Raw genomic sequence first — 25548 nt, forward strand, 5'->3', positions numbered from 1 at the left:
ATTGTCATTGCTTACCCTATATTTGAACTTTTCTCTCACGTTCCTTCTAATCCGTAAACATATTCTTTTATTTTTTTTCTTCATCCTGACTGTACTCCTTCGTATTGAAATCAGTGGGTGACATATTCTCTTATTCTAACTCATTCTCTCTTAGGATACCCACTTCTCAAACATTTAAAACAAATTTGACAACATTTGATTATTGTTTGTTTTATTTAATTTTCTATTCTAATTTCCACTCTCGTCAAATTGGGACATTTATATGAGTTTAACTTTACTTAAACAGCCAAACAAAAGCTCTCAAACATTTACTGTGACAAAATGCCAGAATTCAGTGACATAGGGCTGAATCATACTTATTTTTGGCTCAGTGCATGTTATGTCAAGTTTAGTGGAGGATATCTTGTCACGCAATATCTTACTAAATTTGCCACATTAATTGCCATTCCTGACCCTATGGCCTATATCCTGACTGATTTTTATCCCATCTTACTGTGCTCCTGGATGAACTTGTCACTCAATGACTCACTTGCAAAAACACCAGTATCCTTTGCATCTGTGCCATCTTTGAAAACCCACTGTACATTTGGAAAAGCACTAACATCTGAAAGCTGATCCGCTTAATTTGTGACACTATGAGAAGAGATGACCGAGAAGGGGCATTTGACACTGTGTTTCTCCGACTGGTATCTGGCAGACCTGATGGATGAGGTAGTCCAGAGGAGGAAAGTCCTCCTCCCAGAGAACTGGCAGATGATGCCTGCCTGGTTGGAGATGGCACTCCTGGTCGGAGATGGCACTCCTGGTCGGTGCTGCTTCGAAGATATAGAGGTCTAGCCTACAGTGCAGAAAAAGGATCACTGACCTTCTCTACCCCACCAAAGTAAATGCCACACTGTCCTCTCAGCTATCCCACACTCTATTCCTGCCACGGCATCCATCTTCCACCAAGGCTAATCCTCCATGCATTGGGGAGACAGGCCGCCTACTTGCGGAACGTTTCAGAGAATACCTCTGGGACACCCGCACCAACCAACCCAACCGCTCCGTGGCTGAACACTTTAACTCCCCCTCCAACTCCGCCAAGGACATGCAGGTCCTTGGCCTCCTCCATTGCCAGACCATGGCAACACGACACCTGGAGGAAGAGCACCTCATCTTCCGCCTAGGAACCCTCCAACCACAAGGGATGAATGCAGATTTCTCCAGCTTCCTCATTTCCCCTACCCCCACCTTATCTCAGACCTAACCCTTGGACTCAGCACCACCTTCTTGACCTGCAATCTTCTTCCCGACCTCTCCGCCCCCATCCCCTCTCCGGCCTATCACCCTCACCTTAACCTCCTTCCACCTATCGCATTCCCAACGCCCCTCCCCCAAGTCCCTCCTCCCTACCTTTTATCTTAGCCTGCTTGGCACACCTTCCTCATTCCTGAAGAAGGGCTTATGCCCGAAACGTCTATTCTCCTGCTCCTTGGATGCTGCCTGACCTGCTGCACTTTTCCAGCAACACATTTTTCAGCTCTAATCCTCCATGCCATCAGTCTGCCTCCTCAATCCATCAAAACACCAACATCCTTCCCCTACATGCATTAGCCTCAACAGTCATGCCAGCCACTTGCACCTTACTCATTCGGCCCCTTTCTGTCATTGCCGGAGAAGACATCCCATAACAGGGCGGAGCGAAGCTAGACAGGTGGGGCAGCTGCTATATGTGTCCTCCAAACCTCCTCAGGTCAGAATCCATGCCCTCGCAAAAGAAGACCGGGATCGCTCTTGCAGGGAGGTAAAGACATCCATGTGCCATGAACTGAGAAAGTGATTGGAGGCTGGCGAGCATCGCACAGCAACAGATCTGGAGATGAGTCACTGGCATTCAGAGGGCTGCTATAGACCATGCACTTGGTCAGTTGCCAGTAGGAGAAGCCTCTGTGGTCTCGGCAATAAAGGGTTTTGTCCACATGCACAGGGAGATGTAGGAACAGCAGTGGCAGGAGTATGGGACACAATGGCCCGAAATGCCCAAAAGCTGCAACAATGCAGAGAATTATGTGACCGTCTGTCGTTCTCCAAGACAGCTTGCAGGTACTGCAGAGAGACAGGTCCAGCTCCCTTTGGGTGTAGGAAATGTGCTGGAAACATGCTCAGATCTACACTCCATCGCTCCAGCCATTGGCCCTCAAGACCTGAGGTGCAGTGACAGTGGAGAGGGGATCCTTGATCCGAGCCCAGGTGTCCCCTCCTCACAAGACACAGGCCAGGAGGCACCCAGCTAGAGGAGAAACCATACATACTGGGTACTCTGCACTTTCCCCTCGGCAAACTACAGAGGTGGTCGTGTCCTCCACCTCCACCCTGTCTCCAACCCTTGGAGGTTTAGGCCAAGGACAGTCAACCTGTTTGTGCAAGAGGTCTCTTGGCTATCCAGACAAAAGAAAAAGATCCAAGATCACCTCACGATACCTCCAGGGCCAATAGGCTCCATGAGTGAACAGGCTGCCTCTACCCAGCTATGGATCTGGGAAGCTACTAAGGAATAGCAGGAGAGCCGGAAAACATACTGAGGGTGCATCAGTGACACAAATGAACTGTTCTGTAAGAATTTCACAAATTGTCAGAATGGAAGAAATACCAAAACAGTTCCAAATGATTTAATATGGTATTAAACAGGAGATATAAAGAATCAACAATAGTCATTTGGATGATCCACATTTCGAGAAGATGGAAAAAAAGTTCCATTGACACTTCATCTGCAATGACACAACTTTTTAAATTTGGAGATTCACAAATTTGAATTCAGTATCAAATGGATTAGCATCACCATGCTTTTCATTTAACCAGCACACTCACCTCTGAACCAGAAGGCTAGACTCAAACCCTACTCCAAGAAAATCTGAGCTGATAGTTTTGTGCAGTACTGAAGGAATCAGTTTATCAGAGGTGCCACCTTTACCATGTTAAGTGGAGATCTATCTATTGAATCAAATGAACGTAAAAGATCTAATGGCACCTTTCAAGATCGCCCAATGTCTGGTTCTTTCCTCAATACATCAGAGGAAATAACATTCAATCAGCTTACCACTATTTCTGGAAGCTTGCCGCACATAATTAGCTGAAGAATTTACCTACACAACAGTGATTACATAAAACCACAAAGTATAATTGTAAAGTGGTGTACTGATGTCTGAGACATGACAGATGTCACATAAACACAATTTTTTTCTGACTTCATAAAACAATTCTACTGAAAATTAAGTTTTTTTTCTCGGATTTATAAACTAATGTTTGAAACAACCAGGTACAAGTACTCTTGATAAGAGAATCAATTTAAACATAACAAATATCTCATCTTTGACTTGCATACTCATTTTACATGATCTAGCTGTATTATTACACTCACCAGTGTTTGTAATCAATGCTCTGACGGATAAGTGTGTGAGGCTGAACTGTCCCATACGTATCGACTTTTGGCATATTCATGTCATCAATGAAATAAATCAGCTTCTTATTTCCGGGGGGACCATAATTACGACCAGCCTTTTTCTCAAGAGAATTCTCAAGAACACCTAATTTGTATTTTCAAAAACAAATACAGGAAACTGTTAAAAATGCAAATCATTAAACAGGTTTTATAGAAAAATACTCCAAAACTTATGAATTTGTATCATTATCAATGTAAGTCATGCACCAGAAAGTGACACTGGAAATAACCTGATCCCACCAGGAGTCCTGCAGAATCTTCTATCAAACATATCATCTAATTACAACTAAATGTTTTACAATTTGCTGAGAGCCAAATAATCAATTCCATATAAAACAATTTTTGTGTCAGAAATATTTGGGATAGTGGCAATTATGGGCTTGTTCCAGTACAGATCTGCCCAAACATCACAAAGTTGGTGGGTCAAGCTTCTGATGAAGTGAACATTGGAATACACTGTGGGACATTTCAATTCCAAAAGGGCTGAAAGTCATGCCATTGTCAGTTGTAGATGGGTCCAGGTTTCCTCCAAGGCTGGAAATGCAGTACATTGTGCTGATAACATCTCGAGAGGGGGGGGGGGGGTGGGGGGGGGGGGGTGTATTTTCAAAAACAAATACAGGAAACTGTTAAAAATGCAAATCATTAAACAGGTTTTATAGAAAAATACTCCAAAACTTATGAATTTGTATCATTATCAATGTAAGTCATGCACCAGAAAGTGACACTGGAAATAACCTGATCCCACCAGGAGTCCTGCAGAATCTTCTATCAAACATATCATCTAATTACAACTAAATGTTTTACAATTTGCTGAGAGCCAAATAATCAATTCCATATAAAACAATTTTTGTGTCAGAAATATTTGGGATAGTGGCAATTATGGGCTTGTTCCAGTACAGATCTGCCCAAACATCACAAAGTTGGTGGGTCAAGCTTCTGATGAAGTGAACATTGGAATACACACTGTGGGACATTTCAATTCCAAAAGGGCTGAAAGTCATGCCATTGTCAGTTGTAGAGGGGTCCAGGTTTCCTCCAAGGCTGGAAATGCAGTACATTGTGCTGATAACATCTCGAGAGGGGGGGGGGGGGGTGGGGGGGGGGTGGGGGTGGGGGGCAAGTGATGAGCAGAGATTTCATCACTGCTAAGCTGTGCAGGAATTCTCTCACATAGCTAGGATCCATAATGGTTTTGAATTCAACCTCATAAAACTAACAGCAATTTTTAAAACCGTATCTGTTCTGAATGGAATTCACAGAATCATTATTCTATGGTACTGAAGGAGGTAATTCAGCTCAATGAGTCCGACTCTCTGAGCACTTTGACTGATTGTCATACATCTGCCTCTCCTCCCAACGCTGGATCATTTAAAAAAAAATTATTGTCCAATGCTTCGATGGAAACTGCCTGCACCATTCTCCCAGAAAATGCTTTCTAAAACTGGACCACAATGTGTGAAAAGGTTTTTTTTTCCCCATCTAACATTTACAGCTTTTGTAAAACATTTTAAAACTTTGTCTTTTTAAAAAATTCACTCATGGGACCCAGGTGTTGCTGGCTACCATGCACTTATTATTAGCTACTCTTGTACTGAGCGGCTTACTAATCCATTTCAGACTTGATCTTTTTATGAGCAGGAACAGATTCTCCCAACGTAATCTATCCAGAACTCTCAATTTTGAAAACTTCCATTAAATCTCCTCTCAGCCTTCTCCTCTCCAAAACCATCCAAACTTGTCCAAGCTATGCGAATAACTGAAGTTTTTCATTGTCAGAAACATTCTTGTAAACACTTTCTGCATTCTCTCCAACGGATTAACATTCTTCCCAAGCTGAGGTGTAACTGTACATAATCCGATTAATGAAGCCTAAAATAGTGATTGCTCTCTTTGACAGCTGTCTTTACCTGTGCTGCCTCATTTCATGACTTGTGCACATATGTGTTCAGGTCTCTTTGCTCCTGCATACCCTAGAGAACAGCATACTTTATTTTACACTGTCTTTGTGTTCTCTGCACCAACACACATTGCCTCAAATATCTGTGTGTTGAACTTCACATTTTAAGAATTCATTTGGGGATGTGGGATTTGCTGACTTAGAGTCATAGAGATGTACAGCACAGAAACAGACTCTTTAGTCCAACTTGTCCATGCCAACCAGATATTTCAACTCAATCTAGTCCCAGCTGCCAACACCTGGTCCATATCCCTCCAAACCCTTCCAATTCATATACCCATCCAAATGCTTTTTAAATGTTGCAATTGTAGTACCCTGCACCACTTCCTCTGGCAGCTCATTCCATACACGTACCACCCTCTGCGTGAAAAAGTTGCCCCTTAGGTCTCTTTTATATCTTTCCCCTCTCACCCAAAACCTATGGTCTCTAGTTCTGGAATCCCCCACCTCAGGCAAGAGACTTTGTCTATTTATCCTATCCATGCCCCTCAACATTTTATAAACATCTATAAGGTCACCTCTCAGCCTCTGATGCTCCAGGGAAAACAGCCCCAGTCTATTCAACCTCTCCGTATAGCTCAAATTCTCCAACCCTTGATGAATATTCACTCCCCATCCATAATTGCCTTTAAGATGGTAGTGGTGAGCTGCTGCAATTCATCTGGTGTAGTACACCCACAATCATGTTAGAGATAGTGCACCAGGAATTTGACCAGGTGACACTGAAAAAGCAGCTATTTATTTCCAAATGTGGATGCTGAGTGGTTTGAAGAAAACCTTACACAGGAATACCACCACCTCTAGCTGCTGTCCTTCTCATTCTAGATGGCAGTCATGGATTTGGAAAGTGCTCTCTGAAGGAGCTTCGGTGGATTTCTGCAATGCACCTTGGAGATGATACACACTGCTGCTAATGAGTGTTGTGGTGGAGGGAGCCCAGTGGGCTGTATTGTGCTGTATGGTGTCAAGATTCTTGAATGTTGTCAGAGCTGCCCTCACACACACAAATGAAGAGTATTCCATCACACTACTGACTTGTTCCTTGTGGATGGCAGAAAGGCTTTGAGGAGTCAGGAGGGGAGTTATTCACTGCAGGATTCCTTGTCTTTTTTTGATCCTGTGGGCATAGTACTCATTAGTTTCTCTGTTATGAGAGATGTTGTTTGCCTGGCACTTTTGTGACAGGAATGTTATTTGTCACTCAAAATTGAATATTATCCATATCTTAGTGCATTTGGACATGGAATACATCAGTGTTCAAGGAGTTGTGATCGGTGCTGAACATCATGCACTTATCAGCCAACATCCTCTCTTTTGACCTCATGAAGAAGGGTACGTCATTGATGAAGGTGGTTAGGACATTACCCTGAGGAACTTCTGTGGTGATATCCTGGAGCTGAGGTGACTGACCTCCAACAATCACAATCATCTTTCATCTGTCACCTATCCACCCTGTCCATCAACTTGTCAATGCTCTTTCAAAGCTGCCTTCCTCACAGTTCACTATTCTCCCTAGTTTTGTCAAGCACTACTTTTGAAATTGTCTCTTGCATACCATATCCCTAAGGAAAAGCAAGGGTTCCAATCTTGATCTTTGAGAACTCCACTACAAATCTTCATCCAGCCTAAAAAAAAACATTAACTGTAATGTAATCTTATCTTCCTCTGTTTACTACCCCTTAGCCAATTTTGTATCCATCTGTCGACTGATACTTTTACTCCATGACTTATAACCTTCCTCAGAAGTGGGTTAGCTAGCACTGTATCAAACGTGTATCAAAGATCATATATACCTCAAGAACAGCCACTCCTAATCAACTTAAAAAAAACAAGCAAGTTTGTTAGACACACTTTTCCAATAACAAATGTATCCTGATTCTTCCAGATTAACCTGTATTTTTCTATTTGAGTACTTTATCACAAATAATTGTTTCTGGAAGTCTCCTCACCAATGACAAGCCTGTAATGGCTGGGCCTATCTTTACAACCATTTTTAAAGAAGGGTACAATTTTTGTAATTCTCAAGTCCTCCAACATGACTCTCTGAATCTGGGGAAGACTGAAACATCATTGTCAATGTCTCTGCAACTTCCACTCTCACTTTTTTCAATATTCTTTGATGCATCTTAAATAGCTTATCCAATACCTCTATCTTATCAACTTTAAATCTTCCTTGTGATTGAAGTTCTTATTTAGTATATCAGCCATGGCTCTTGTCTCCATGTGTAAATTAAACCTACTCTTCCTTTTACCACTCTTTCATTATTTATGTGCGTGTTTAAGACTTCGGGATTTTCATTCACATTAGCTCAGTATTTGTTTCTATTTGCTTTATCACCTTACTTCTAAAGCTTCTACATTCAGCAAACTTCTTTGCTATCTCACTCTTGTCATAAATTTCTATCTCCCTGTCTCCAGGGAGTTCTGAGTTTGTTTGTCTTGTCTTTCAAGAGAAAGTGAGGACTGCAGATGCTGGAGATCAGAGCTGAAAATGTGTTGCTGGAAAAGTGCAGCAGGTCAGGCAGCATCCAAGGAGCAGGAGAATCGATGTTTTGGGCATGAACCCTTCTTCAGGAATCATTCCTGAAAAAGGGCTCATGCCTGAAACATTGATTCTCCTGCTCCTTGGATGCTGCCTGACCTGCTGCACTTTTCCAGCAACACATTTTCTGTCCTGTCTTTCATTTTTGAAGAAATATGACTTAACTGTGCCTGAATCCCACTGTTAGGCTACTGTTTATCCCATCAACCTTTGCTTCCAGTCCATCCAGCCTAGCTCTGTCCACTGTCTCAATCAAGGACTACTCTTTACCAGCTGAATATTCCTAATCTGGGGAGGCAATGGCCCAGTGGTTTGCTCGCTGGACTGTTAATCCAGAGACCCAGGTCATGTTCTGGGGAACCAGGTTGGAATCCTGCAACGGCAGATGGTGGAATATGAATTCAATAAAAATCTGAAATTAAGAGTTGAACGATGACCATGAATCCATTATCGATTGTTGGAAAAACCCATCCGACTCACTAATGCCCTTGAGGGAAGGGAATTGCCATCCTTACCTGGTCTGGACTACATGTGACTCCAAACCCACAGCAATGTGGTTGACTCTTAACTGCCCACTGGGCAATTAGGAAAGGGCAATAAATGTTGGCCTACACAGGGATATCCTCATTCCATGAATGAATAAAAAAAAAACGTCTGGATAGACCATTGTTATTTTTCATTATTACCCTAAACCTTCTGATATATTGATCACTGTCCCGCAGATATTCCCCCACTATTATTTGAACAACTTAGCCCACATCTTAATCCTTAGAACAGTGTCTATCAGTGTTGCCTTTCTTGTTGGGCTTGACACTTATTTCTGTTGGAGATTCTGAACACATGCCTCTTCCTCACTGCCCATTATACCAGCACGTTTGTAGTCTACATATGGAGAATTAAAGTCCCTCATTATAACAACTCTACGATGGTTACCCCTCTCTGATATGTCCTTGCAGATTTCTTCCTCTATATCCTTCCCATTAGTTGGTGGTCTATAGATTAATCCAAGCAATGCAACTGAACCATTCTTACTCCTTCGCTGTGGCCAAATTGATTCTGTTCTTGAACCTCAGAAACATCCCTTTTCTTCAGCACTGCAACATGCCCCTTCACCAAAGGTCATCCCACCTCCTTTTTACTCTTTTGTATCTTTTCTCATCACCACAACCAGGAACATTTAACTCAAACCTGCCTGTCCTTGAGCCAGGAATCCATTATTGCCATATCATAACTCCACATTGTAGTCTGTGCCTGTAACTCTCCAACCTTATTCTCTGAATATTCACATACATGCTGTGTAACACTGATTTAAATATAATTACTTTCACCATCACTCTGACTATACCTATTAACTGACTAATGTCTATTTTAATGCTGTGTTCCTTGTACAGCATTTCATACACTGATGACAGTATTGGCACCACCTCGAACTCCCACGAGGAGGTTGAACAATTCATCAACTTCACCCTACTCCAAACACTTTCCACCCTGACCTAAGGATCACATGGACCATCTCCTTCCTAGACCTCTCCGTCTCTATATCCGGACATCTACTTCAAACCCACCGACTCCCATAGTTATCTTGACATAATCTCCTCCCACCCCCTTTCCTGCAAAATTGCAATCCATTACTCCCAACTCCTCCACCATGTCTGCTCCCAGGAGGAGCAATTCCACTCCAGGACATCAGAGATGGCCTCCTATTTCAAGGACCACAATTTCTCCACCCACATGATCAACAATGCCCTCCAATGTATCTCCTCCACTTCCTGCACCTTCATCCTTGAACACCACCTCTCCAACCACAACAAGGATAGAATCCCCCTGGTTCTCACCTTCCACTCCAACAATATACGGATACAGCGCATTATCCTCTCCAATTTCCGCCACCTACAACCAGACCCCACCTAAGATATATTACCCTCCCCATCCCTATCACCATTCTGCAGAGACCATTTCCTTCGTGACTCCTTTGTTAGGTCCACCCAACCAAACCACCCTCCACACCCAGCACCTTCCCTTGCCGCAGAGGTGATGTAAAATCAGCACCCTTCCCTCTTCACCTCCATCCAAGGCCCCAAAGGATCTTTTCATATCTGGTGGAGAATTTTCCATGCATAGAACAAAGAAAATTTACAGCCCAGGAACAGGCCCTTCAGCCCTCCAACTGTGAGCCAATCCAAATCTACTGTCCAAACCTGTCACCCAATTCTTAAGCATTTGTTTCCCTCTTGCTCCTCACCTTCTCATGCACCTGTCCAGACACACCTTAAATGAATCTACTGTGCCTGCCTCTACTACCTCTGCTGACAAAGCGTTCCAGGCACCTCCTACCCTCTGTGTAAAGTACTTGCTGCGAGTATTCCCCTTAAACTTTTCACCTCTCACCTTGAAAGCATGACGTCTCGTTATTGAATCCTGGGAAAAACTTTATGTCTATCTACGATGTTGTGGCCATCACGGAAACGTGGATAGATGTGGGACAGGAATGGCTGTTGGAGGTTCCTGGTTACAGGTGTTTCAGTAAGATTAGGGAGGGTGGGAAAAAAGGAGGGGGGGTGGGATTGCTAATTAGAAATGGTATAACGGCTGCAGAAAGGAAGTTTGAGGGGGATCTGCCTCTGGAGGTAGTATGGGCTGAAGTCAGAAATAGGAAAGGTGCAGTCACCTTGTTGGGTGTTTACTATAGGCCCCCCAATAGCAGCAGAGATGTGGAGAAACAGATTGGGAAACAGATTTTGGAAAGGTGCAGAAGCCACAGGGTTGTAGTCATGGGCGACTTCAACTTCCCAAATATTGATTGGAAGCTCTTTAGATCAAGTAGATTGGATGGGGTGGTGTTTGTGCAGTGTGTCCAGGAAGCTTTTCTAACGCAGTATGTAGATTGTCCAACCAGAGGGGAGGCCATATTGGATTTGGTACTCGGTAATGAACCGGGACAAGTGGTGGGCTTGTTAGTGGGTGAACATTTTGGTGATGGTGACCACAATTCTGTGACTTTCACCTTGGTTATGGAGAGAGATAGGTGCGCACAACAAGGTAGATTTTATAATTGGGGGAAGGGAAATTACGATGCTGTAAGGCAGGATTTGAGGAGCATACGTTGGGAGCATAGGCTGTCAGGGAAGGATGTGGTGGAAATGTGGAACTTTTTCAAAGAGCAGATACGACGTGTCCATGATATGTATGTACCTATCAGGCAGGAAAGAAATGGTCGTGTGAGGGAGCCTTGGTTGACGAGAGAGGTTGAATGTCTGGTAAAGAGGAAGAAGGAGGCTTACATAAGGTTGAGGAAACAGGATTCAGACAGAGCAGTGGAGGGATACAGGATAGCCAGAAGGGACCTGAAGAAAGGGATTAGGAGAGCTAAGAGAGGGCATGAAAAATCGTTGGCGGATAGGATCAAGGATAACCCCAAGGCATTTTATGCGTATGTGAGAAACCTGAGAATGACGAGAACGAGGGTAGGTCCGATCAAGGACAGTAGTGGGAGACTGTGTATTGAGTCGGAAGAGATAGGAGAGGTCTTGAACAAGTACTTCTCTTCAGTATTTACGAACGAGAGGGACCGTATTGTAGAAGAGGAGAGTGTGAAATGGACTGGTAAGCTAGAAGAGATACCTGTTAGGAAGGAAGATGTGTTGGACATTTTGAACAACTTGAGGATAGACAAGTCCCCCGGGCCTGACGGGATATATCCTAGGATTATGTGGGAAGCAAGAGAGGAAATTGCAGTACCGTTGGCAATGATCTTCTCGTCTTCACTGGCAACGGGGGTGGTACCAGGGGACTGGAGAGTAGCGAATGTTGTGCCCCTGTTCAAAAAAGGGAATAGGGATAACCCCGGGAATTACAGGCCTGTTAGTCTTACTTCTGTGGTAGGCAAAGTAATGGAAAGGGTACTGAGGGATAGGATTTATGAGTATCTGGAAAGACACTGCTTGATTAGGGACAGCCAGCACGGATTTGTGAAGGGTAGGTCTTGCCTTACAAGTTTTATTGAATTCTTCGAGGAGGTGACCAAGCATGTGGATGAGGGAAGAGCAGTGGATGTAGTGTACATGGATTTTAGTAAGGCATTTGATAAGGTTCCCCATGGTAGGCTTATGCGGAAAGTCAGGAGGCATGGGATAGAGGGAAATTTGGCCAATTGGATAGAAAACTGGCTAACCGGTCGAAGGCAGAGAGTGGTGGTAGATGGTAAATATTCAGCCTGGAGCCCAGTTACAAGTGGAGTTCCGCAGGGATCAGTTCTGGGTCCTCTGCTGTTTGTAATTTTTATTAATGACTTAGATGAGGGAGTCGAAGGGTGGATCAGTAAATTTGCAGATGATACGAAGATAGGTGGAGTTGTGGACAGTGAGGAGGGCTGTTGTCGGCTGCAGAGGGACTTAGATATGATGCAGAGCTGGGCTGAGGAGTGGCAGATGGAGTTCAACCCTGCCAAGTGTGAGGTTGTCCATTTTGGAAGAACAAATAAGAATGCGGAATACAGGGTTAATGGTAGGGTTCTTAGTCAGGTGGAGGAACAGAGGGATCTTGGGGTCTATGTACATAGATCTTTGAAGGTTGCCACTCAGGTGGATAGAGTTTGTAAGAAGGCCTATGGAGTATTATCGTTCATTAGCAGAGGGATTGAATTCAAGAGTCGTGAAGTGATGTTGCAGCTGTACAGGACTTTGGTTAGGCCACAGTTGGAGTACTGTGTGCAGTTCTGGTCGCCTCACTTTAGGAAAGATGTGGAAGCTTTGGAGAGGGTGCAGAGAAGATTTACCAGGATGTTGCCTGGAATGGAGAGGAAGTCGTACGAGGATAGGTTGAGAGTTCTCGGCCTTTTCTCGTTGGAACGGCGAAGGATGAGGGGTGACTTGATAGAGGTTTATAAGATGATCAGAGGAATAGATAGAGTAGACAGTCAGAAACTTTTTCTCCAGGTACAACAGAGTGTTACAAGGGGACATAAATTTAAGGTGAAGGGTGGAAGGTATAGGGGAGATGTCAGGGGTGGGTTCTTTACCCAGAGAGTGGTGGGGGCATGGAATGCGCTGCCCGTGGGAGTGGTAGAGTCGGAATCATTGGCGACCTTTAAGCGGCATTTGGATAGGTACATGGATGGGTACTTAATCTAGGTTAGAAGTTCGGCACAACATTGTGGGCCGAAGGGCCTGTTCTGTGCTGTATTGTTCTATGTTCTATGTTCTATGTACCCTGTCTATATCCTTCATGATTTTGTAGACCTGAATCAGGTCCCCTCTCAATCTCAGTTTTTCTAATGAAAACAAATCTAACCTACTCAACTTCTCTTCATAGCAAGCACCTTCCATACCAGGCAACATCCTCAAACCTTCTCCACACCCTCTCCAAAGTGTCCACATCCTTTTGGTAATGTGGTGACCAGATTATCCACCCACCTCATCTATAGTGTTCATTGCTCTTGATGTGGTCTCTTGCACTTCAGGGAGACAGGATGCCAACTCGCAGAGTATTTCAGGGAACATCTCTGGGAACATACACCAAACGACTCCTCCACCCTATGGCCGACCACTTCAATACCCCCTCCCACTCCCACAAGGGCATGCAAGTCCTGGGCCTCCTCCACTGCCAAATCCTAGCCACCCGACACATGGGGAAGAACGCCTCATCTTCCGTCTCAGGAACCTTCAAGCACCCGGCATCAACATTGGCTTCATCAGTTTCCAAACCTCCCCTTCCCCCATCTCATCCTAGTTCCAACCCTCCAACTCTGCACTGCCCTCTTGAACTGTCCATCTTCCTTCCCACCTACCCACTCTCCCCTCTTCACGACTTATCACCATCACCCACCTGCATCTTCCGATTGTCCCCACACCCACCTTCTTTCCCCACCCCCACTCTCTTATTTATCTCTCAGCCCCCTTCCCCACATTCCTGATGAAGGGCTCATGCCCGAATCATCAACTCTCCTGCTCCTCTGATGTTGCCTGACCAGCCTTGCTTTTCCAGCGCCACACTTTTCGACTCAATGTTTCATATACCCTGCTATTACTTACCACTATTCTCTCCAGGTTCCTACATGTTTACGAGGTCAGTTTGACTCACCCAACAGCAAAACAGTCTTCAAGGAACTCAGCCCTGGTTCCATTCAAATGCAACATGGCTATGTAGATAGGTGCCAGCTCCATCAGAGCCAGTCCCTCCATCCGACATCTTTCCAAGCTGTGCATTCATCTACCTTATCGTCCTATTTCAGTACTCACTTGCATATGGCACTGAGAGTAATCTGGAGATTACTTCATTAGAGGTCCTGCGTCTTAGTTCTCTATCGAGCTCCCTAAATTCCAAGTGCAGAACCACGTCTCTTTGCACTTTTGGCACTAGTACCAGTCTGGACCATGACCTCTAGCTGTTTGCTCTCCCTCAAAAGGATATCCTGCAGTGGTTTCATAACATTGTTGACCCTAACATAAGGGAAGGAACATACTATCCTGGAGAGTACAAATGAACAGCTGCAGAGGTGCTTGGGCATTACAGTAACGAAAGAACCCTCTATCAGTACCCTGTTGCACTCTTCTTCCTCTGCATCTGTACAGCTGGGCCATCCGTGGTACCACGGGGTTTGGCTCTGACTGCACTCTTCCAAGGACCCATCTCCCTCACTGATATCTAGAACAGAAAGCTCGTTAATGGGTGGGATATCTGGGAATACGTGACAGTTTATTTTGTATGGTATGACAGGCACATTCCCCAATTTGTATGCTTGCTTCCAACTGGTGGTGCGACCACCTCTGTGAATTCGACCTCGTGAATTGCAAAACAGTTCCTGAAAAACGAATTACTTACGCTGTAACATCACTGAAGAGGTATAGTAGTTGAAAGGCACTTTGGACACCATATAGTCATCAGATAGATTAGCAAGTCTGTCTTGCACTAGGATAGTTTTGCCAACTCCTGCATTTCCCACAAGCATAACTGGCTTCCCTTTGTCCAGCAACAAATCTACAAAGAATTGTAGCTGGGTGGTCTCAGCTGTAGGGACAAGGACTGCCTACAATGAACAAAGAGTCACTATTAAAATGAGAGCTATAAATATAAAGATTTGTACAGAAATTCAATGATTCCAGCCCAAAGTCACGCTTTACTCAGTTTAAGAACACAGTTAAATATTCCAAAGGGTGGCACAACTTCAGTGGAGAGTTGTTAGATAAGCAGTTCTTGTAACAGTTGCTTGTACGGTGCCACTTTGTAAAGAGTTTCACACCTGCGCTGCAGAAGATGCTGCAACCAATGATGCACCTTAGAATGGTGACAGAACTGTGGGCTTTCGGCACATTCCAATCTGGTCTTAATCTTGACTAATTTTGAATAATACAAGGTCAGCTCATTTGCACAATAGCCCAGATTTTGTCACTGCAATCATGCCAAAAGTTTCAGAATTAGTCAACATCACTTTGAAATTGACAATTCCTGAAGTTGACACATTTGCAGTTCAGTGCTAAAATTCATAAATTACTATCAATAATTCTGCACTTCTTCAAAAGGTGAACTGCTGAAAGTCCCACAGTTGTCTATTAATTATAAAATCAGTGAACGTTTTTGAACTTCCCTTTTATGTCATTAACTGGGCTGCAAAAATTCATGAAAATATTAGAATTTGTTTAATGGCACACAACTTCATTACTAACAGTGCATAATGTTCATAATTACTGCTGATCAGCCTCTTGATCCTGAATATTTGAGTTTATATCTGCGGGCTGTCAAACTTCTTCATTTTGATAAAACAAAGCAATGAGCTTTCTTTGACGTTTCCTTACAATAAAGTGACATTTGCCTTAATCCCATATATATACCACATCACACATCAACACAAATAGACTTAAGCTGCCATAACATAAATAACCTTTTCCAAGCTTTAATACCTATGAAACATTAAGCCTTAATAATAACTTACTTTGTTAACTGCATAATATGGACATATAAAACCCCAAACAATAACTGCAATGATTTTTAATGCAATTTTCAGTTCTCCATGTCAGATATATATAAAATAAAAGACGACATTCAGTGCTTTTTTTTTGCCACACCTCCTAGAGAAAAGCTTGAGACTTTACAGTATCAAACAGAGTGTGGTTATCACAAATCTGATCAGCACCATTAAAACTGGATTGTGTTGTAATGAGAAACAAACCTTCATGGAGAGCAAAGCATTACATATAATTCCCTTGTTGAGAATCGTGATTTGCTTTATTAAATGCAGCATGCATTGTAATATTCTTTGTGATACCACTTAACGATCACGAGTGCATAATGACTATAGTGTTCCAAAGAAGACCCTTGATGTTCACAATGTTGTTGTATATTGACCTTCTTTCAGGAATCACTGTAAATATTTCATTCACATGGACTAAGTTGGATAGGAACTCACCCAACTGGTTAACCATGTCCTAAAATGTTGGAGTACATTGACTGTGCAAGCTGGTGGCCATTTTTATTTTGGGGGGGGGGGGGGTGATCATTCTAGATCCCAAAGCCCTTGCCAATGTGGTGCAGAAAGCTGATGGCAAACTTGGAGATCTCAGACTTCTGGCTGAGTGACAGAGCAAGAGCCTGTAATGGTTACAGTTTGTTTGCGCCAAAGTATCATGCTCCTCTGTGTGGGAGCCATGAATGAGAATATTATCTATGTAGCACATGTGTTAAGGCACGCTATGATGCCAGTCATTGTGTTGGTAGATCTTGGGTGCTGAAGCAATCCCAAATGGAAGACAATTAAATCAGTACGTTCTGAAGGGAACAACGAAAATTATTAATACTTTGACTTCTTCATCGGATGGAAATTGTTAAAAGCACTATTTGCACCAATTTGATAAAGAACAATGTCCCTTCAAGTTCTCATCGACAGATGCCATGAGGTGGATTTTGCCTTCTGTGGCAGTCTACACAATTTATACAGAATCACTCATTTAACATACAAACGCCAAGCCAGAGCACCAAGAATTGATTTGATTTGATTTCCGCACTCTAAAGGCAGATCATACCACACAAAGTAGTAGAACAAAATGCAGAATACAAATTTACAGCCACAGAGAAGGTTCTGAGAAAGATCAGAATTAACGTTTGAGAGATCCCTTCAAAAGTCTGATAACAGTGGGGAAGAAGCTAACCTTGAATTGATTCATACGCGTACTCAAACCTTCATATCTTCTGCCCACTAGGAGAGGGTGCAGGAATATAAAAGCAGGGTGGAAGGGGCCTTTGACTATGATGGTTGCTTTCCCGAGACAGTGGGAAGTATAGATGGAGTCAGTGGGTGGAAGGCAGGTTTGTGTGATGGTCTGGGCTGTGTTCACAACTCTCTGCAATTTCTTGTGGTCTTGGGAAGAGCAATTCCCATACCATACTGTGGATGCATCCAGATGCGATGCTTTCTATAAAAATTGGTAAGAGTCTATAAAAATTGATAAGAGTCCTTGCTGACATGCCGGGGGCTTGTACAGAGTTAAGATGCTCTCTATCGTGCTAGTCACCTGTCATGGGACTGCAGTAATGACTAATTTTGCTGATTATTGTTGTGTGCATTATTTTCAAATCAGTTTTGCTGTGTCAGTGGCTTTTCACTTTCTCACCATTAATAGTGTTGGTTAGAATCCCTGGTAAAGGATTCCATCTACTGCACCATGCATAAATATCAAGACTGTAATCCAGATGCTTTTGATAGATGGAGACTTGACATCATACTAGTGCAACCTAATGAATCTTTATTAACTATTTTACATGAACGTTAATGACTTAGCTGAACAGGTCTCCATTTGAACTTTCTTCACTTCGGTAATACCCATCATCTAACATCACTGATAATGCACTTTAGCTGTTGGCATAATAGCAATAAAACACTTATGCTACAGGTATCATACATAACACCTTGCAGTGAACCTGACTTTCCTCTCATGTTGATGTCGAAAGCACCTGTCATTTACTTGATGTATGCGTGTACTGCAGACATGGAACAAAAAAACAAAAGGTCAGTACCACACAGGAACAGGCCCTTTGGCCCACTCGACTGCACTGACACATGATGCCTTTCTAAACTTAAACCCTTCTGCATTTATGTGGTCCGTATCCCGCTTTTCCCTGTATCTGTCATTGCTCTTTTTATGTCTGTCAATATGTCTCTTAAATGTTGCTATTTTATATGCCCCCATCTCCTCTGACACAACATTCCAGGCACTTATCATCACCTGTGTAAAAAAAAATGCCTCTCACATCTCTTAACACTAAACCTCACATCTCTAAACTTACCCCCTTTTACCCGAAACCTATCTCACCCAGTAATTGATACTTCTACCCTGGGAAAAAGACTCCAACAATGCATGCTTCTTATAATTTTGTAAACTTCAATTAGGTCACCCCTCACTTGACATTCAAGTGAAAACAAACCAAGCTTGTCCAATCTCTTTTCATAGTTAATACCCTCCAAACCAGGCAACATGCTGGTAAACATTTTCTGTTCTCTCTTCAAAGTCTCCACATCCTTCTGGCAGTGTGGTGATCAGAATTGTACACAACATTCCAAATAAAAACCAAAATATTCCAAATTTTGCCTAACTAAAGTTGAATACATCTGACATAACCATTGCAATCACAGGCCCCAAGATTGTGACAAGTGTGACCTGAATAATAAATGAAATTTGGATCTCTGGCCCTTCATAAATCCTTCTCCTTCAATTCTTTGTACAATGTATTATTATAACCAGCAATAGTAAAAGAATAATGAAGCAAAGTACTGGCAAAGAAAAAAGAAACTAACTGACATGCTGATTAAACCTGCACGATGAGAGAAGTAAATTTATTGATAAATAGCTCGTTGGCATGAAACATTTTAAGAGGTCCATTAAAGTATGGGCAAACTTTGAAATCTGTGTCTTGAAGAAATAATTCGGGATTGTTAAAAGGGGGGATTTAAACATTGAAATGAGGCTGCTCTTGTCCATAGCAGACCCACAGCTTTGCCTCCTAATTGACCAGTAAGAAACTGTGTTCCTTTCAAATTGATCACAAGGCCAATCACCAATTTTTCAATCTGTGCCCACTGCTTGGAAGGGTTTGGAGGTGAAGTCGGCAGTAAGTCAAGGTTTATACATATTTGTACATTTTATACACTTTTAATATTAATCATTTCATCATTCATTTTGAATCTACCATCTACAAGGAAGGAGAGGCAAACCCAAGAAAATCAGATGATTCACATTCCCCCACACTACAGAAAGCCATGGATGTTTGCGATCAGGCTGCAGAGCCACTTGAGTGCACATAACAGAAGACTCCACATGCTCAAGAGATGCCCATCTTCAGCAACAGAGGAAAATGTACATGTAGAATTCAACATGTTTTATATCTGAAATGCTTTTCTGCCTTTTCTATCTCCAGCTGCTGATGGGCTAGTTGTGAAATCCATTATTTTCTATTTTAAGACTTCTAGTATTCGCAATACCCTTTGAATAAGAAGGTATTTACTTACTTGTAGAGGATTATCCACTTCCATTTCAAATGTTGGTATCTTTTCAGACCAAGGAATAAACTTTTTTGTTTCAGGATCTAGGTAATAATCAAAGACAGTTCCCTGGGATGGAAGTTTAACAGCTTTCATTTCTTTGCACCACCAACGACTGAATTCAACACGATAGTCTACCAGCTAAAAAAGAAATCAACAATGATGTTTACCATTTTATACAATCTAATTTCCAACTCAATTGTGACAGATAAAACCAGACACTTCTAAATACTAGCCATATCATTGTGCAAGACTCATTTAGAATTCTAGAATTGGAGTCAAATAAAGATTATCTGATGCAGGAAAATCTAACAGAGAGGTAGCTTAAATGCATCAAGTTTGCATCAGATCTTTCCAAAGCAAAACCAGCCAGTCCTACCACCTGCCTCTCTGTAACCCACTATTTTCCCCCATTTGTTTCTCTCCAAGTATTTATCCAATTTACTTCCCATCACTAATTAGAATTTTGATCCTACCACAATAACAGGGAGGAGCTGTATTCCAAATCTGAACTACTCTATTTAGAGGAGACCTTCTCACGAGAGAGAGAGAGAGAGAGAGAGAGAAAGAGAGAGAGAAAAAAAGGTCTTGGAGGAACTGGTTTGGGAGAGGTCACATCACAGTAACAGATAAGTGAACAGTTTTAAGTATAGCCTTGCTGTAAATCTACAATAGGGAGTAGAGTGGGTTCTTTCTTGATTATATGTTTTATTGAGATATATCTCTTAAGTCATAAGTATTACGTTAGCCTGGAGAAGTGTTTTGTAGAGGAATAAGACGGTACTATTTTTTGGGTCTGTAGATTGGAAGAAGCAAAAATGGCCTTTAGTAGATTAGGGACTGATTAGGGATAGTCAACATGGCTTTGTGTGTGGGAAATCATGTTTCACAGACTTGATTGAGTTTTTTGAAGAAGTAACAAAGAGGACTGATGATGGCAGAGCAGTGGATGTGATCTATATAGACTTCAGTAAGGTGTTTAACAAGGTTCCCCATGGGAGACTGGTGTGCAAGGTTAGACCTCAGGGAATACAGGGAGAACTAATCAATTGGGATACAGAACTGGCTCGAAGATAGAAGACAGAGGGTGGTGATGGAGGGCTGTTTTTCAGACTAGAGGCCTGTGACCAGTGGAGTGCCACAAAGATTGGTGCTGGATCCATTACTTTTCATCACTTATATAAACGTTTTGGATGTGAACATAAGAGGTACAGTTAGTAAGTTTGCAGGTGACACCAAAATTGGAGGAGTAGTGGACAGTGAAGAAGGTTCCAGCAACACATTTTCAGCTTTGGAGGGATATGGGCCAGGTGCTGGCAAGTGGGACTGGATTAGGTTGGAATATCTGGTCGGCATGGAGGAGTTAGACCGAAGGGTCGGTTTCCATGCTGTACATCTCTCCGATTCAATATTTCCTCAGGTCGGTTGCTCACCAACTTGTGAAGTGAAATATGAGTTTTCTGATTATTGATTCTTCAGCCATTAGATTCAGATTCTATTTAATCTATCGTAACCCCTCCTTGCTAAGCTTGCCCCATTCCAGCCTCTTCTTTTCCATCTACACCCACTGCAGCCTTCTCGTTCACCAAATCCTTGGAGGCCCCTTCATCTCTCTACTTTCGCCATCTTGGACTTGCCAACCCTGGCATTCCCCCAAGGTCTGGGTATTTCAACTGTAGAGGTCTCGGCCCTCAGACCCAACACCAGCAGCAATTCCTTCTAATTTTAGGGTCCTGTTAATGGGCTGATGGCAGTGCACCCCAAGGCCTGGTTCCTGGTAACAATCTTTGAACCCTGGACCCAGCACCCAGCAGCAATTTCTGAGCATGGGGGGGGCGGAGGTAGCTGGCTTCAGGCAATAGTCCCTGACTTTATGAGTTTGCTTCCATCAACAATCCCTGAAACAGGAGTCCAGCTGACAGGGACTTGGTCACCGCAGTTTCTTAACTTCCCAGCTGCACCACCAATCACAGAGTGATTCCTTCTTGCTTTTGTTGCTCATGGGCTCACTGGTGAATGGGTGACCATTTTGGAAATTTTTTTTTCATTCAGTCACAGGATGAGGGTATTGCTGGCTAGGCTAGCATTTACTGTCCGTCACTAATCGCCCAGACAGCAGTTAAGAGTCAACCACATTGTTGTGTGTCTAGAGTCACACGTACACCAGACAAGTTAAGGATGGCACTTTCGTTCCTTAAAGGGCATTTATCAACCAGTTTTCTGATGATCAACACTGGTTTCATGGTCATCATTAGATTCTTAATTCCAGATTGTTGTTGAAATCAAATTTCATCATCTGCCAAAGTGGGATTCAAATCTGGGTCCCCAGAATTAATAGTCTCAGCGATAATACCGTTAGCCAATTGACAGGTGAGACATCCTTAAGGCCAACAGAATCCCAGTCAGTATGTAGGATTGCAGGTTTGATGATGCCCATGTTCAGCACAGCAGTCATATCTCTCCTTGTGAGTGGTACTCACACCAAATGTACAAAACACTAATGGTTACAGCATTTTCAACACACTAAAAATGTAACATAAACAGAAAAGAGGAGAAATTTGTTTATCTAGCACAAATTGCAGACTTCCATCGATTCTCCACAGGCAGACAGTGATGTGTATTGCTATCTTCATGGCAACCTCTATTGCCATCAATGAGAAATGTTGAGCTGGCAGTGCAGCTAACAGCCTGTGGCACTACCTGTTCCTGAGGAAACTGACATAAATCTGCTCAACACCTGTCAAACAGGCATCACTTGAATACATTTTTCTCCCAAAAATTTGAACTAAGAGTAGGAAGGACCAACCTGATCTTGGTACACCGCTCCTCCAAAGGCCCAGATGCACGCAAAGACAAAATAAAGCTCATAAAGTTCTCGAGGAGAGTCAGGAGGCACATTCTTTGGAGTCAGCAGGCAGTCCAAAAGGGCACAAAGTGTCTAAATGGCATTAATATGATCGATTAGCACACAAAAATCATCAAAATATTTTGACTAGACTCGAAGTTGCACTGCAACTCACCAGGTGACTTTTTCCCAGTGTCATACAGGGCCTTACAGACTAGGTTAATTCTTTCATTGTTTTTATTTAACTGAAATAGCACCACGTGGTAAAAAATAGCAGTCAGCATTACCAAACACAAACTTTTGATCTATTGGGTTAGATTTTGTCCTGGTGAGATTGTGTAAAATGGGTGATGGTAAATTGGCAGGTAATCATTTCCACAAAAAAAGGAATTGATCTAAAAAGTGCTGGTTACCTGCTATCATACAAGATCAAGGTGTAATCTACTGACACTTGCTAGAAGCATATTTCTCAGGTCCCAAGTGAATTTAAAATAAAATTGCTAGGCCATTCTTTGGTTAAACATAATCAGTAACACTTCAATTGGTTGGTTTAAACTGTACGTTTGTTGCCCTGGAGATCCAATTTCAGACTTTTCAATGAATTACACTGCCACTGACACAAATTAACTGCTGAGACACTTTAGTAGCAGCACCAAATTATTCACACCCTGTTGAAGCAGGCTGTGTGTCAAGGTGGGGGCATTGCCTACATGAAGAAGTTACACAACAATCTCCAAACGAGAGTCTTGAAAGTTGTGAACAGCTAATTTCAGTAAGTCACTAGTTGAGTTACTGTTGTCAAATGGGAGATATAATGGCAGAGGTCATTTGGTAGCAGGATCTTGCTAAGTTAGAGGTTTCCTTTAGTAGATGTGACTGTCATTGTTCAAAGGCTGATTCACCTCAATCACTACAGAATGTGAGGCCTCAGTCTTCTAGAACAGTACCAAAGGGGCACAGTGAAGTGGCAGTTTGGTTCAACAGACTGGAAAGGGTGGGGCCACCAGTGAGGTGGTCAGGCAGGAAACCAGAAGCTGCATGCAATGTCTTAATCCTGGTATCCCACCAGCCTTGTCTAGTTTTCTCCTTGTTTTGAGAAAGAAGTGGCAATGGGGAAATCAGATTTCCCAGGCCATGGACAAAAAATCCAATGGAAGTATTTGTGTTTAGAGATTTGGATATAGTTAGTGGCAACCTCTTGAATTTCTTCAAAAGACTGGTAACATTCTGATTCCATTATGGCACCAGAAAACTTCACCTTTTTCGAACCATAGTGATAACTTGCTATATGCTGCTCAAGAAATCTGTGCGCATTATTTTAAATTACTGGAAAACAATGTGCAGTTGCATCCAAATTTCTATGCCCTCAGTAGCTCAGACTCCTTGAATTTGTTCCTGTGTTCATTGATTCTGTCCATTCAGTAAAAGAAAACTGAATGAGTGAACAGTTATTGTTGCGAGATATTTAAAATTAATTTTAAGTTTTTACTGGTACTTATGTTTTATTTTAGTTAGGGCACTTGTGAAAACATTAAACTTCCAGAACTAGATCATAGGAGAAAGTAATTGCATTATTACCTGGACCATGCTATTTTCAGGAATGGGGGTGATGGTCTTTACAGAAGATCGTAGTTGCTCCAGACACGAAGGAACATATTTATCAAAGAGAATGGTCAAGTTGGTCTTTTCTGATTGGTAAATCCTTGTGTCAATCCAGCTGGTCACGTATCTACGCAGTAAGATTCATAAAGTTAAGGTTGCATGCAATAATCATTTCGAAAAATCTAAATATCAAGGTTGTGGAGGTGCACAGGAATCTGCTTCGCTGATTGGAGTTGTGTCTGGGACCTGGACATGTCATGTCTGTGCAAGTTTCCTTCACTGGGCTGTGGGAGTGGAACCTCTACTCACAGCTAAAAGGCATCAATTTCAGAGGAATAAAGCCTTCCCAAATCATGGCTAGTATTAACGGATGGCAGTGCAGCGGTCGAGATTTATATGGGAAAGGATTAGGTTCTTCTTTCATATCTTAAAGCTGCTTCTTGACACTAAATATTTGAGCAGCTATACTTCTGCAAATGGTGGTGGTTGGTAATGGCGGGAAGGAGAGGAACTTTGCTAGATTTTCTGACTTGTTTTTTTTAAGAAATAGCGCAATTAAAAATCCAAAAAAGAAATGATGGAGGCAAAGAAGGATCTTGCAAATAACCATGAGTCAAGTTAGGGTTTTTTTTAAGGCACTTGAAGTCGGCCTGAGTGGCAAGTGATTGCAGTTTAGAAACCATTGCCTATTTTTCCTGACATTCCAGATTTCCAGCTCCTAACATATGTTGTGCTGGCTCAAACGAAAATCACATATTAGTTGCTTTTAATATACATTATATCTTGGAATGTGGGTGTTGCTGGCAGGGTCAGAATTTGTTGTCCATCCATAATTGCCCTGGAATTCGAGAGACTTGCTAGATCACTTCAGAGTAGTTAAGAGGAATTGTCACAAAACACTGCTGTGGATCTGGAGTCAAACGTATGTCAGACCAGATAATGTCAGCAAATCTCCTTCTATCAAGAACACTGTGTGAACCAAATGGAACTTTTACAAAAAATCAATGATAGCTCTATTCTCAACTTTACAGAGTCTCGTATTCAATTCCAAATTTATTTAATTGAACAGATTCTGCCAGCTGCCTTGTGGGATCTGAACCTGTGGCCCCCAAAATTAAATGATTTACAGTCCCGCGGTATAATCACTGTACCATCATCTCTCACTTATGCAACCATGTGATAATAGTATATTTTCTTTCCTCTTTCTTCCCTTTGCAATCTCTGACATCCTCCAGTGCCTCTCCTAGGAATAGGCCATTCAGCCTAATTAGCCTGTTCCTCTACCTATTAAGATTATGACGATCTTTTTGTGGCCTGAACTCTACTTTTCTGCCTGCTCCAGTAATCCTCACCTTCTTTGATAAAAATCTACCTCATTTTGCCTTGAATAAGCTCAATCACCTCCACTGCTTCCTGCAAAACAGAATTCCACACAGACTGTCCTGATAGAGAAAAATGCTCTCCTCATCTTTGCCTGAAAGGGAAGATTTCTTATTTTTAAACTGCGCTCCCTTGTTCTAGTCCCCACCACAAGTAACATCCTCCGAGCATCCATTCTTTCAAGTCTCTCAGGATCTTATATGTTTCAAAA

At 42.4% G+C, this 25548-nt stretch overlaps 1 protein-coding gene across 4 annotated transcripts in view; it reads right to left on the reverse strand.

The window, feature by feature from the left end:
* The window catches only part of LOC122550241 (dynein axonemal heavy chain 11-like), a 286822-nt gene that overhangs the window by 222137 nt on the left and 39137 nt on the right, over positions 1–25548 (reverse strand). For all 4 annotated transcript variants that reach the window (XM_043690997.2, XM_087987074.1, XM_087987076.1 and 1 more), the window contains 5 exons: positions 23934–24084; positions 22317–22448; positions 19478–19651; positions 14803–15007; positions 3401–3566 (listed from right to left, as the gene is read on the reverse strand). In XM_043690997.2, the coding sequence (XP_043546932.2) occupies positions 3401–3566; positions 14803–15007; positions 19478–19651; positions 22317–22448; positions 23934–24084 (828 nt within the window). The remainder of the gene's footprint in view (positions 1–3400; positions 3567–14802; positions 15008–19477; positions 19652–22316; positions 22449–23933; positions 24085–25548) is intronic.

This window comes from Chiloscyllium plagiosum, unplaced genomic scaffold (genome assembly GCF_037043375.1).
Source record: "Chiloscyllium plagiosum isolate Xiang-an unplaced genomic scaffold, Cpla_swu_hap1 HiC_scaffold_5, whole genome shotgun sequence".
Taxonomy (NCBI): Eukaryota; Metazoa; Chordata; class Chondrichthyes; order Orectolobiformes; family Hemiscylliidae; genus Chiloscyllium; species Chiloscyllium plagiosum.